At 46.9% G+C, this 13,036-nt stretch overlaps 1 protein-coding gene across 2 annotated transcripts; it reads left to right on the top strand.

Moving 5' to 3' along the window:
• Positions 1-211: 211 nt before the first annotated feature.
• On the top strand, positions 212-3,477 carry LOC123051126 (uncharacterized protein At4g15970). 2 transcript variants are annotated; one of them, XM_044473923.1, is made up of 2 exons: positions 212-800; positions 2,443-3,477. In XM_044473923.1, the coding sequence occupies exons 1-2, from the start codon at positions 504-506 to the stop codon at positions 3,289-3,291; spliced, it is 1,146 nt and encodes a 381-aa protein (XP_044329858.1). In that variant the 5' UTR covers positions 212-503; the 3' UTR covers positions 3,292-3,477. The 2 variants fall into 2 exon arrangements, with proteins under 2 accessions (XP_044329858.1, XP_044329857.1); XM_044473922.1 differs by having other exon boundaries at positions 225-800; positions 2,440-3,477.
• The last annotated feature ends 9,559 nt before the right edge of the window (positions 3,478-13,036 follow it).

Raw genomic sequence — 13,036 nt, 5'->3', positions numbered from 1 at the left:
ACACAAACGAAGATGTCGTAATCGCCACACCAAAAGCTCTGCTTTTACCAAATATCACCCTCCATTTCTGTCTCTGGGTCTGCCACCACAAACGTCTCGGCCGGTTCAAAACAAACAACCAATAACCTGATGCAGTGCTAGCCGCCACCGCGCACTCACCAACCCTGGAATTTTCTACGGTTACGGACAGCTGCACCCACACACACAAACCCAACTCGACCACTCCCACACGCAGCCTGCCGTCGCTTCCCTCCCTCCCCTCGCGACAATTGTCTTGACCGATCCCGATCCCAACAACCCCACGCCACGACCGCCTCCATTATTCTTCCCACCCCACGCTCGCTCGCCGCCGCGCTTGAACCTCTCCCCGCACATGCCCACGCTGCCACGGCCAGCGCCTTATGCACGGCCGTAGCCGCCATATATAGAGCATCGTCCGTCTCTCTTCCTGGTCTGCCAGTCTGGCTACCTCGCTGCTGCGCCGCGTGCGCGCCTCGTCGTCGATGAAGTCGGCCACCTCCCTCCTGCTCGGCGCCGCGCTCGCCACCGCCTGCTTCCTGCTCTACACGTCCGTGGGCCGCGACCTCGGCGCGAGGACGCCGCCGGCGCCACGGTGGGCGCCGGAGAAGGGGGCAGGCGGCGCCGATCGGCCCAAGCAAGAGGTCGTCGTGAAAGTGGAGGAGGTGACTAAGGGCGTGGTTGCCAGCAGCGACGGCGGCGGCAGAGATGGTTCGTCACCGGAGCAGGAAAAGCAGCAACGGCAGCAGCAGATCGTGATGCCTGTGAACAAGCAACAGCAGGTTCGTCTTTGCTTTAGCTATATCACACAATTATATCAATAAAATGTTACGTAATTAGGAAACATAAACTTTTTTATCTCTGGTTTATATTCTGCATAGCTTGTTTTGTGCTTAATAAGAGTGAACATTGACTAATCACTTGTTATCCCATGATTTGTGCTAAGAAACTTAATTAACACACCCATTTGGCCATTTCTTAGTTATATGACCGACACCTAGCATTAGGAGAGCATCTTACCAAACACATGGCTCTGGCTGCGTCTAGACAGGGAATGCAACTTTTTCACGTCAAGACAGATGAATTATTTTCGCTTTACTTATCTCCGGTTCTCCTAAATGCCACTTGCCGATGTTGACGGTCCGGCTAGTGCCACTAGCATCATGTTACCCAAAACAATCAACTCTTTCTGTCTTCCACTTCTATACTACATCCGTTCCTAAATGTAAGTCTTTTTAGGATTTCACTACAAACTATATACTGATATATATCGACATATAGTGTAAATTCACTCATTTTGTTCCGTAGTTCATACTGGAATCTCTTAAATAATTTATATTTAGGAATGGAGGGAGTACAAAAAATGAGCATTCTTTATCCCACTTGTGAATGTAGAACTGATACCGCACCACACCCTTGTTTTTTTTACGATTTTTCTGATTTATACTAAAAAAGAGAGACATATATAGCATTATGGGTGTCCTGGTTTTTCGATGTGAAACACTTTGTCGATTGGGTGGAGATGGCTTGGACGGTCTGAGGTGTGACAATGTTGCACTTCATAAATCGCTAAACCAAATCTGAAAAGGTTATTAATCACGTCGGCGCATCATAAGGTGATCATGAAAGTCTAGTCCCTGCTAGCAATTGCACATGCCCAAGTAGGGGAACACAAGCCTGGTTTATATAAGGCACATGGGTCCATGTGGAGGTGACATGTAAAAACATGAACTGCTTTGGCAATTGTGTCATGCTCGGATGGAATTTGGAGACCTGGTCGGGACCATTGGAGACCTAATTCATTGCTGAATGCACAAGTTACCATCGTTTGAACTCAAGACTATGATAGTAGTCTAAACTAGAATACAGTACATAGAAGACTTCATCGCTAGCTCTTACCTTCAAAAGCGACGTGAGAGAACTTCTTGTACAACGTCGACATATGTCTCATTGCTTAGCCATCATGTCTTGATCAAATGTAGCCGAAGTAGTGGTAGGTGTGGTCGTATCCACGATAGTAATGTCCTCGTAAGAGTATTTGTTGAAAATGCAAAGGGAAGTATTCCTAAAACTAGAATCATTCTAATACAAAAGTAGTTAGCACCTGCTTCACCATTGTTTAAGAGTTATTATTGTTCTACCGGTGACAAAATTCTGGCTTTGACAAGAATGTGAAGCACCATGTGAAAGGTACCTAAAAACAAGATGCCAACAAAAACAGACAGATCAAACAATCATAATACTTAATTCACATGACCAACTAGCATGCTGTATCATTTTAAACAAAGATGCTATGAATACTATTTGATTTAACTTTCATAATACTTTAAAATGTTTGTTTCCTTTTGTGTAATCTGTTTGTTTCATTATATGGGGAACTATGTGATTGTGTGTCAACTCTAAATGATTTCGCTGAAACAGCAGGACAAGCCCCAAGATCTGGCCGATCTGCTCCGACGAGCCGCGAACGCAGACCGGACCGTGCTGATGACGGCTCTCAACGAGGCATGGGCGGCACCGGGGTCGTTCCTGGACCTGTTCCTGGAGAGCTTCAAGCACGGCGAGAACACCGCGCACCTGGTGCAACACCTTCTCATAGTGGCCATGGACAAGAAAGCATTCGACCGGTGCAACGCCGTGCACCCCTTCTGCTACTGGTTCAGGGTGGAGGGCATGGACTTCGCGGCGGAGCAGAAGTACATGAAGGGGGACTACCTGGAGATGATGTGGAAGCGGAACCGGTTCCAGCAGACCATCCTGGAGCTAGGCTACACCTTCCTCTTCACCGACGTGGACATCCTGTGGTTCAGGGACCCGTTCCCGCGCATGTCCCCGGCGGCGCAGGTGGTCATGTCGTCGGACTTCTTCGTGGGCGACCCGGACTCGCCGGGGAACTACCCCAACGGCGGCCTCCTCTACGTCCGGTCCTGCGCCGGCAGCATCGGGTTCTACGAGCACTGGCAGGCGTCGCGCGCGCGGTTCCCGGGGATGCACGAGCAGTACGTGTTCGACAAGATCGTCAAGGAGGGCGTGCCGGGCCGCCTCGGCACCAGGGTGCAGTTCCTCGACACGGGCCGCTTCGGCGGGTTCTGCCAGCACGGCAAGGACCTGGGCAGGATCGTCACCATGCACGCCAACTGCTGCGTGGGGCTGGAGAACAAGCTGTTTGATCTCAAGAACGTGCTGGAGGACTGGAAGATCTATAAGAAGCGTGTCGCCGCCGGGAACACGGACTACTTCTCGTGGAGGGTGCCCGGGAGGTGCATACACTGATTGATTAGTTGCAAAAACAGAAATTGCAAACTCTGCTCTCTTGTTGTTTTTTTGTAGGATGTAAAGTTGCAAAGCTTTTTGAAAGATATAGAGAGGACTGAGATCGTGTCAAGGCTTTGGGTTTGGTTTTCTGTTTTTGTTTGCGCGCGTGATTGTTCAAGTGTTACGTGATGATCCTTTTTTTTTTGACGGGGTGATGGGCCTTTAAGTAAGTGAAAACTCAAAATCATTAATTGTGCCCCTTCTGAAGGTCACTCCCATTTTTCTCGGGTGCTGACAAGTGGTGAACTGCAGGTGGGCCACTTATGCAACGTAGAAGTTGTTTTTCGTAGTTTTATTTTTTCAAAACGTTTTATCTTTTGAACCGTACGTTCAAATCATGAACCATTTTCACCGCCGGATTTTTTGCATCGGGAACTTAGATCTCATGTTAATACGGTCGTAAAAAAAAGTCTAAATTTTGACCTGGTACTGTTCTAAGTTCAAAAGTCTAGCAAATTAAAAAATGTGTTCTTTTTCAAGGAAAAAAATAGGAAATCAAGAACAAAGGAAATAAAAAACAAAAAAATAAGAACCCAAAAGCACAGTTGTGCTTCTAAAAAAATGGGAAGCACAACTGCGTTTTTTTTCCTTTTTGGGTAGTACATGTTGTGTTTTTTCCTTTTTGGGAACCATGGAAGCACATTTTTTTTTTGGAAGGACAACTGTGCTTTTCAGCACAAGCTATGTTTTTCATTTTTTAGGGAAACACAATTGTGCTTTTTTTAAAGAAGGACAATTGTGCTTATCACCCCACTCGCAAAAAAGCATTGCTTCCCCACAAAAATCTTTCAAAACTTAGGGAAAACTAAAAAACCGCAAAGCTGGAAAAAAAACATCCCAAAACCATTTGTAAAAAAATCTAAATATGTGGGTGCGCCCAATGCTTGACATGTGGCGGAGCCTGGGCAAACCACTTGGCACGCTCTCGGGGCCCAAAATGTGACCTCTGTGAGAGGCCCCCAAAAAGGGTACCCATTAACTAGTTGCTCCGCAAAACTGATTAAGTAAATACAATTGCTTTTTTTTATCATAGTACAGACGCAGACACTCATATATACGCACATACATTCACCCCTATGAACACACATATGCACCTCTTAACCCTATGAGCAGCTCCGAGAGATTGAGCCCTATATGACGCTCACTAAGTCAAATTGCTGGTGAAACGCACAGGGGATGACGGAATGGCCCAGCCCACTTGCAGTACGTGCGAGACAACATTTTTTTGTTTTGTTTCTTCTTCATTTTTATCGGTTTTCTTGTTTCAATTTTTATTATTTTTAATTTCATTTTTCTGTTTCTTTTACTTCTCATTTTTATGTTTATCTTTTGATTTTACTAAATTCAAAAAAATTAAGAAAACAAAATTTCAAAATTTTGAAGAATTTCATAATTCAATTTTTTCATACTTCTGAAAGTTGTACAATTCTAAAACAATTGTCTGGAATTAAAAAATAATAATTTTCAACAAATGTTCAAAACTTGAAAAATGTTTGGAATTTCAATATTTTGTTCATGTTTTCAAAATTAGTTCCCATTTCCGAAAAATGTTTGCATTTTCGAAACTTGTTTGTTTTCAATAAATTGCTTGGGTTTCACAAGAAATGTTCAGAATTTTAAAAAAAGTGTTCACACTTTACTCCTCAAGGTTTATAAATTTTGTTCATATTTTTCGAATATGTTTGAATTTTTTAAATTGGAATTCCAAAAAATAGATTTGCTTCCAACATGTTTGAAATTCCAAAATTTATTCACCTTTTAAGAAATTTTTTGGAATTTTAAAAATTGTTCATGTTTTTGAAATATTCGGCATTCCAATTTTTTCACAAATTTCATTTTTCTGAAAGTTTTAAAAACTACTTTCGAATCACAATGCTGTAGTGTGTTCTTATATATTTCGTGTTTCTTATCATTCACTAGCAGCCATTAGTTTTGGTCACTCGGGTCTTCGGTAGTATGAGGTTGCGAGTTCAATTTCTTCCAAGTGCACTGCGTTTTTGGTATTTTCTGATCGCGCAATAAAAAACAACTCTCTCGTGCACCCTAGTGGGTTGGCCAGGTCATGTGACTCCAGTGTGTCGGGCTCCTATAATGCAGGAGGTCCCGGAAACTCACCTTGCATTCCTTCCTGGTGGGTTGTTATAGCTGCTCTTCTTGGGCCCAGAAGCAAAATTGAAGGCGCGTGCTAGCCGAAAGTGGCATCTTAGCCTAGGTAAGAGCATCTACAACGGGGCTTCCCTCAAAAAAAAAAATCTACAACGGGGCTTCCCAAACTGGCCGGGGGAACCCGGTCAGCCTCCCCAAATTAGCCGCGGGTGTCCGTGCTAACAGGAAACCACTCAAACCGATCTCAAATCTGGGGCGGATAAAGGAGGTCCGGACACGCCCGGGCCCATTCGCCATATCGGACCTGCCCACCCCACATATATCCCCACTCTAAACGAATTCTAGACCGGAGTCAAGTACTCTCCACTCCATTTCTCGGTGTCTCCTCCTCACTTTGCCTCTCCCTTCTGATCTATGGTGAGCGACAGCAGCAGCGCAACACTCGATAGCCGTCCGGCGCCGACGAGGACTGGGACTCGTTGCTGCGCGGTGCAGAGCTGGACAACATGGCAGAGCTCGCCATCTGCATCGCGCTGCGTCGATCGCGGTTGGAGCAGGGTGGCAACAGAAGCCTGACTACGAGTCGTCCCCCGTTGATTGGCGCGCAGTGAGGAGGACGACACCGGACTGTCGCGCCAACGCAGCTCTGGGCCCCTTCTAATGCAATGCCTCTCACGCCCCTCTCTGCCTTCTCTACTTGCTCTAGGCAGAGTCCCCGATCATCGATCGTCTTCCGTGCCCACACCAACGTCGACGAGGACGCGAATGCCCAAATCCGAGGTGTGGGCCACACGCCACAAGAGGCAGCGGGCGATGGAGAGGGCGGCGACAAGGGAAGCTTTGTCCGCCCACCGGGCCTGCACGGACCCGCCGCGGTCCTCCGTCGTTTCCTCACCACGGTGGAGACCGACGCGTGGCGGCTCCGTCGCAAAACCACAAAGCCCTTCGGGTCGCCATCAAGCAGTCACAGCGCGAGGCCACGACGAAGGTGGCGGCCAAAGCAAAGGTCGCATGACTGGTGATTACGGAGCCTTCCCTTAAATCCCCCCCCCCCCCTTTGATTTTCAGGTGGGTGGGGCCCTTCCCTCCCCTCTAAACCAATCACAATGTTCCAAATCAAAACTACTCCGTATTACCACGTGCATGTAGCATTACTCTTATATTTATATAACCCTGTTAATGAAATATGGTACTCCCTTCTAAAGTAGTGATAAACGCTCTTATATTTCTGTACCAGAGAGTACAGCATAACCTTCGACGCACATGTCACAAAGCGTTTGAAATAACCGGCCATGCATTTGACTAAACGGATAGAAAAATTGAGATGCAAAACAAATAGCAAAAGCGGTAAATAAAGCACCCTTGTACATTTGACTACTTGGTTAAAGGCCCGGATACGGATAGGATTGCCATATCTGTGGCCAGATTATAGTACTAGTACTACTGTAACCATTCTTTTTGCCGGGATATTACCATGACCATTGACCGCGCCGACGGACGGACTTGCTGACAGGTTCGTTGATTTACAATGAGTCAGGTGAAAAACACGGTTTGTGTTCCTGCACCCTTTATGTAGTGGCGGAGCCAAGGGGTGGCGAGCAGGGGCCTGGCCCCCTAAAGATCGACGACTTCTATAACACCTAGGTGTATTTAGCGATAAAACTTGATTAATCGACGTACTTGGCCCCCCTTAATAACTCAAACATACAGTAAAATCTGCAGAAGGGTAAAGGCCCATAATAAAGCCCAATATGGTCATGGCGTCCGCTCCTCTCCTAGTACTAGTAGCCCCTGGTGATGCCTAAAAAAATGGTAGCCCCTGGCGTTATTTACCCTAAAAAATGATTAGCCCCTGACATGATTTGAGACGAAGCGCTGGCGGCTGCGGCTGCGGCTGCCTCCTGCCCTCCCTGGCCATGATCAGATTTGAGTCCAATTAAATCAATCGGCACTGGCTCCGCGATGAGCAATCTTGCAGACTACTCCCGCCGGTTCTCGGCCCTCATCTATGCGCGTCGAAATTCTATATCCAGTTTTACTTATTTTATAATGGTGATTTACAACGGTAGTTCATTTGAAATTTCTTTTGATAGTAGTTTGATCTGCTAAGTGGTTATCAAAAGTATTCGCAAAACTGAAAAAGGGTTATGGAAAGAAAAGCACCGTCAAACATCACAATGATTAATTTAAGTTTTAAGCATGTTGTATTGAGTTCCCAACCCAATGATATTGTGAACGGGGCTAATGTGCAAGTTGCCATCCCCCGTCCCCGGTTCAAATGGAGGACGACTTGTTCAGAATTGCAAGATAATCTAAATTGAAAAGGGGAATATTTAGAAATTAGATTATCTTCTGATGAATTTTTTAATAGTTTTGATTTATTGGCAATTGCAGGAGAAATTTAGACTAATATGATATTACATTACATGATTTTTTCGCACATAACTTTTTTGGTTTATCAACTTTGCTTGGCCCCCTGTACCCAAATCCTGACTCTGCCCCTGCTTTATGCATTAGCACTAGCCCTATATTCTAATGTGTAATCCTTGATCAGTCGATTGCGTTTGCGTGCATGCATCACATAGTAACGAGATGGCCGCAGACTCCGGACCAACTCAGACGGACTGCCTGCCGGTCCAAGGTGGGCAGATGGCTCTGGAAACAACATGCTAAAAAGTGCGGATGGCTGTCAACTGCTGGATATAATTCTCGTAGCAAATCCACAGATCAGAAAGAATTGATCAGTAAACCTGCGCACGGTAGTTAGAGCAGCACCAAACATATAACCTCCAAATTTCTGCCATAAGAGCATCTACAGTCGAATTTGGCAAATCCGGTCCCTCAAACGCTCGCGGGCACTGACCGCGCACTCCTCAAAAAATGCAATCCACATCGGGCACTTCAATTACCATATCTCAAATCCATACAAACTCATGCAACTATGTCGACGCACACGCATCGTCCGGCTACTCCATCACTCTACACTAAACATGCCATCGGACTATCAAAATTGGCATGTTTGGCTATGGTGGAGTTCATCCACAGCTGCCATTGTCCTTCCCGGCACCCTTGCCGTCCTTCTCGTGGAAGTACCGGTCGAAGACGCAGTACGGATCGAGCCAGATCTGCTCATCGCCGGAGCTGTCCTCCTTCTCCTCCTTCGGTGGCAGTCTGGCCATGGTGCCCGATTTTGTTCTCGGGCGAGGGGCGCACGTGTTCCTCCGCTGTCTTTTCTTCACAATGCGGGCGCGGGTGGCTTCCTCCTCTGTGGCCGCCCGTGCCGCCGCATTAGTCGCCTCCGCCGCCACCATTTCCACCGTGATACGGGCCTCGGAGGTCGTTATCCTCTCCTTCCCACGGTGGGCCGCCCATTCCCGATGGGACTCATAGTCTGCCTGACCGGTGATGGGGAAGGAGAGGTATTCCGGCTGCCGGGACCGCGAGGATCCAGCACCAGAGGACCCGAGCGCCCGGTGAGCTGACGCTATGGCATCGTGGCGGCTGGATCCGTCCGTCGGTCGGGCGTTGTCCTTCCGGAAGTGGCGGAGTGCAATGCGGACTGCCATTGACTCCTCCAACCCACACGGGATGACACCCCAGTAGACGGTCCGGACTGGTCGAAGTCCGATCCGCTGCCCGCCATGCCGGAGACGATTTTGGGTGGCGGAGGGGAGGGAAGGGGAGTGGAGTGAAGTGGCGAATATAAGTGGGGTCGGGTGGGCCAGCATGGGTCGGGTCCGACGTGGCAGGAGTAACGGGCGCACCTAGGCGCCCCCATATATATTTGCCTCATATTTGGGCTGGATATGGGGGGTGCTGGTCAGCTTGGGCGTTTGAGGCCCATTTGAGGCGTCCGTCTGGGTCGAAAAAATGTGACCAGTCAGTGACCGGGCGGCCCGCCCAGGCGTATGAGGCGGGTTTGAAAGGTCCGGCTGCAGATGCTCTAAGAACCTATTTGATCCTCAACCTCGTGATTATGAAAAAGAGCAACGGGGAGTTCCTTGTGGAAATGATGATCTCGGCGGCTGGATCCTATCTATCCTAAAACAGAGTTCTTTTTGTGTTAGATTAAATGACACCACTAGTCCCTATTTGGGGAAAAAGTTTAAAACAGGGTGACGTGCCCCCTTATTGTGTTCAATCTAATTGCTGATGTTTTCTCTAAAATGCTTGCCAAGGCTGCTCGAGTTGGTATAATTTCTGGGATTCTTCCCGGTGTCGACCTGGGGTGTTGTTAGTCTCCAATACGCCGGCGTTACCATCCTTTTTCTTAATCCTGACCCTATCTCTGCTAGGAATGTTAAGTGGCCCCTTTCTTGTTTTGATCAACTTTCTGGCATGAGGATTGACAATAATAAATGTGATTTTCTTACAATTAAAGTTGAGGATGATGCCACTAAATTATTAGATCGAATCTGTTGTTGTAAGATCATCACTTTCCCCTTAAGTACTTAGGAGTGCCTCTGCACTATCTCAAGCTTAGGCGGAAAGATATTCAACCTATTATTGATAAAATCATTAAGAGGATTTGTGGGTGGAGAGATAAATTTCTCAGTTATGAGGCCAAAGTAGTGTTGCTTCGGACTTGCATTGCTAGTATTTCTTTATATTTGATGTCTATCATTAAGTTTCCTAAATGGGCCATTACAACTATTACTTCCTAAATGGATGTCAGTCCTTTGAGGGAATTTGGGAGATGTTCATAAATTTCACTTAGCCAATTGGGGGCTTGTATCCCGGAAAAAAGTTTATGGAGGTTTAGGTGTTCATAATTTGAGAGAGCTTAACATGTCTTTACTTGCTTCTTGGGCTAGTAGGTATTTTACCGGTGGTGATAAGAACTGGTTGATCCTTTTGGGATCACAAATATAATACTTGCAAGCCTAATCTTCTTTGGTCCAAACCTAATGTTGGTTCTCCCTTTTCTAAAGAAGCCACTTGTGACGGAACCTAAATTGGCAGATCTCGGGGTAGGGGATAGTCTAGGAGTGATGGTAATGAGGACACGGGACTTTACCTAGGTTTGGGCTCCCTGAGAAGATAATACCCTACGTCATGCTTATGTTTATTGCGATGGAGTAAGTACAGTACATGTATCTACCTAGAGATTTCTTATGTTGTCTACACGCCAGGCCGCTCGGTTTATTTAGGTACCGAGGGTCCTAGGTTTACAAGATCATAATTGGCTAAATCACGCCATTGGTCTTATGTTCATAAATTTCATTTAGCCAATTGGGGGCTTGTATCCCCGAAAAAAGTTTATGGAGGTTTAGGTGTCCCTAATTTGAGAGAGCTTAACATGTCTTTACTTGCTTCTTGGGCTAGCTAGTAGGTATTTTGCTGGTGGTGATAAGAACTGGTTGATCCTTTTGGATCACAAATATAATACTTGCAAGCCTAATCTTCTCTGGTCCAAACCTAATGTTGGTTCTCCCTTTTCTAAAGAAGCCACTTGTGACGGAACCTAAACTGGTAGATCTCGAGGTAGGGTATCCTAGGTTATGAGTCTAGGAGCGATGGTAATGGGGACAGAAGACTTTACCCGGGTTTGGGCTCTTCGAGGAGATAATACCCTATGTCCTGCTTATGTTTATTGCGAGGGAAAACAGTGGCTGCACCCAACTTTGATGCACCCACATAGTAAACAGTAAATTTGAAATAAATAGGAAAAACAATAAAATATTCTGAAACTTCGTGGATGTGATTATGAGAAAATGTTTTAGGAGCTTGCAAAGTTTGGTCACCAATAAACATCAAATGATCTCCATACAAAATGAAAGACAAAATATGCTCTGCATCCAAGTTTACTGTTTACATGTTTCAGCATAAACTTTGTTTTTTTGTACAGAGCTCCTCGGATGCCATTTGGCCACCAAATTTTGCCTAAGACATTTGGTCATAATCACATCCACAAAATTTCATATTTTTTTGAAATGTTTTGCTAAGTTTATTATCGTGGGCGCACCCGGGGTGCAAAGTCCGTGGGTGCACAAAAACCACACTCTTATTGTGATGAAGTAAGTACAGTACATGTATCTACCTAGAGATTTCTTATGTTGTCTACGCACCAGGCCGCTCGGTTTATTTAGGTACCGTGGGTCATAGGTTTACAAGATCATAATTGGCTACATACGGAGAGATAGAATCCTCCACGAATCCAGAGTCTTGGAGTATACGTGAAATCTTCTGGACCCTTCTAATTATACACCATGGGCCGCCTGATGTGGCCCGGGTCGAAACCGACAAGGGGTCCTCAACTCGGGATTCGACATGAGGAGAGACCCCTTAGCCGGGACATCCTCAGTAGCCCCTAAACCGGTCTTTAAGTCTGGACGCACCTCGGTTCATCCGAGGTGCACATTATCTTCGGTCGTCGGTCTTGAAACTAGTTCAACGAAAGCATACTTCTGCAATCAAGTCTCGGTGTCGCGTTGCGGGGAAATATCAGGTGATACCGAGATTTATGTGATACTGTGATACGACCTTCTTGGCCGTTGGATATGAGATCCGACGGCATTTGAGGAGCTATTGTACGTATGCACAATTTTGAGACTCTCGGATGGCTTTTTTGCAAAATGTTCAAGAGTTACCGGGAGTCGGATATGAGATCGAACGACTCCCAGGAGCCCGTATCATGGTATCACGTAAGCATGATATCTTCCCGTCGCATTGCATCCGAGGTGACTAACACCACCTCGGTTTCTGATAAGTGTTGAAAGAGCTTTAGCCGAGCTGCACGTCGGAAATATTTGTTGCGGTCCCGAGGAGGATATGGGCGTGTGCATGTCTCTCTGCCACTCCCGGGAGGAGTGCGCTTGACCGCGGACGGACTCGTTCTAGCGGAAATCCATTGCGTTTGCGCAAATGGCGCTTGGATCCGCCGGGTTGGCGGCCCAAGGCATGTGACCAGCACCCCCTAGCATCGCAACCACAAGAATCGCGCGTCCACGTCCATCATCGATCTCACCTCCAGCGGCGACGCTGAGGCCACACGCTCCGACGAGGAAGAGTAGGACATGGGAGAGGGCGGCGCCTAGTGTCGCATGTGGGTCAGTCCGTGTCACATGTCTTATTCTACGTCGCCGGCGATCGGGACCTTCACTTTGAGTGAACAACAAGGACGGCCGACGGCGAAGATTTGACTAGGTTTTACATTGTATATAATTGTCTGAATTTGATGATTTACAATGAGGTATTCAACTACGGAACAGAATATTTGAGTGCTAACCGGTCAATGTTCACGGAAGCGCCCGCGTGCTTCCGCCGATGTTTTGGGGCCGGATTTTGTGAGGTCCGGTTCCAGTCTCGTTTATTTACCTAACTCAGCCAGAGCCCGTACTAACATGTCCTTGTATGGTGAGATTCTACCAGCGTCTCTAAAATCACCTTTGTTTACCGAATCCAAAGTCCACTTTGCTCCCCTTCCACCCTGCGATTGCCTGGAAGGAAGCACATGAGAGAGATTGACGTGCCGTACGTCTGGCGGTCAAAGGAGCACCTCAGTAGCACACATGCAGCAGCTAGCCCATGCTACGTAGTACGCCCAAACAAGATCCCCAAGACGACGGCGCCAATGTTGGCAAGGTCTTCCATAACG

Source organism: Triticum aestivum, chromosome 2D (assembly GCF_018294505.1).
Source record: "Triticum aestivum cultivar Chinese Spring chromosome 2D, IWGSC CS RefSeq v2.1, whole genome shotgun sequence".
NCBI classification, from domain to species: Eukaryota; Viridiplantae; Streptophyta; class Magnoliopsida; order Poales; family Poaceae; genus Triticum; species Triticum aestivum.
This window is presented reverse-complemented; position numbering and strand designations above follow the sequence as displayed.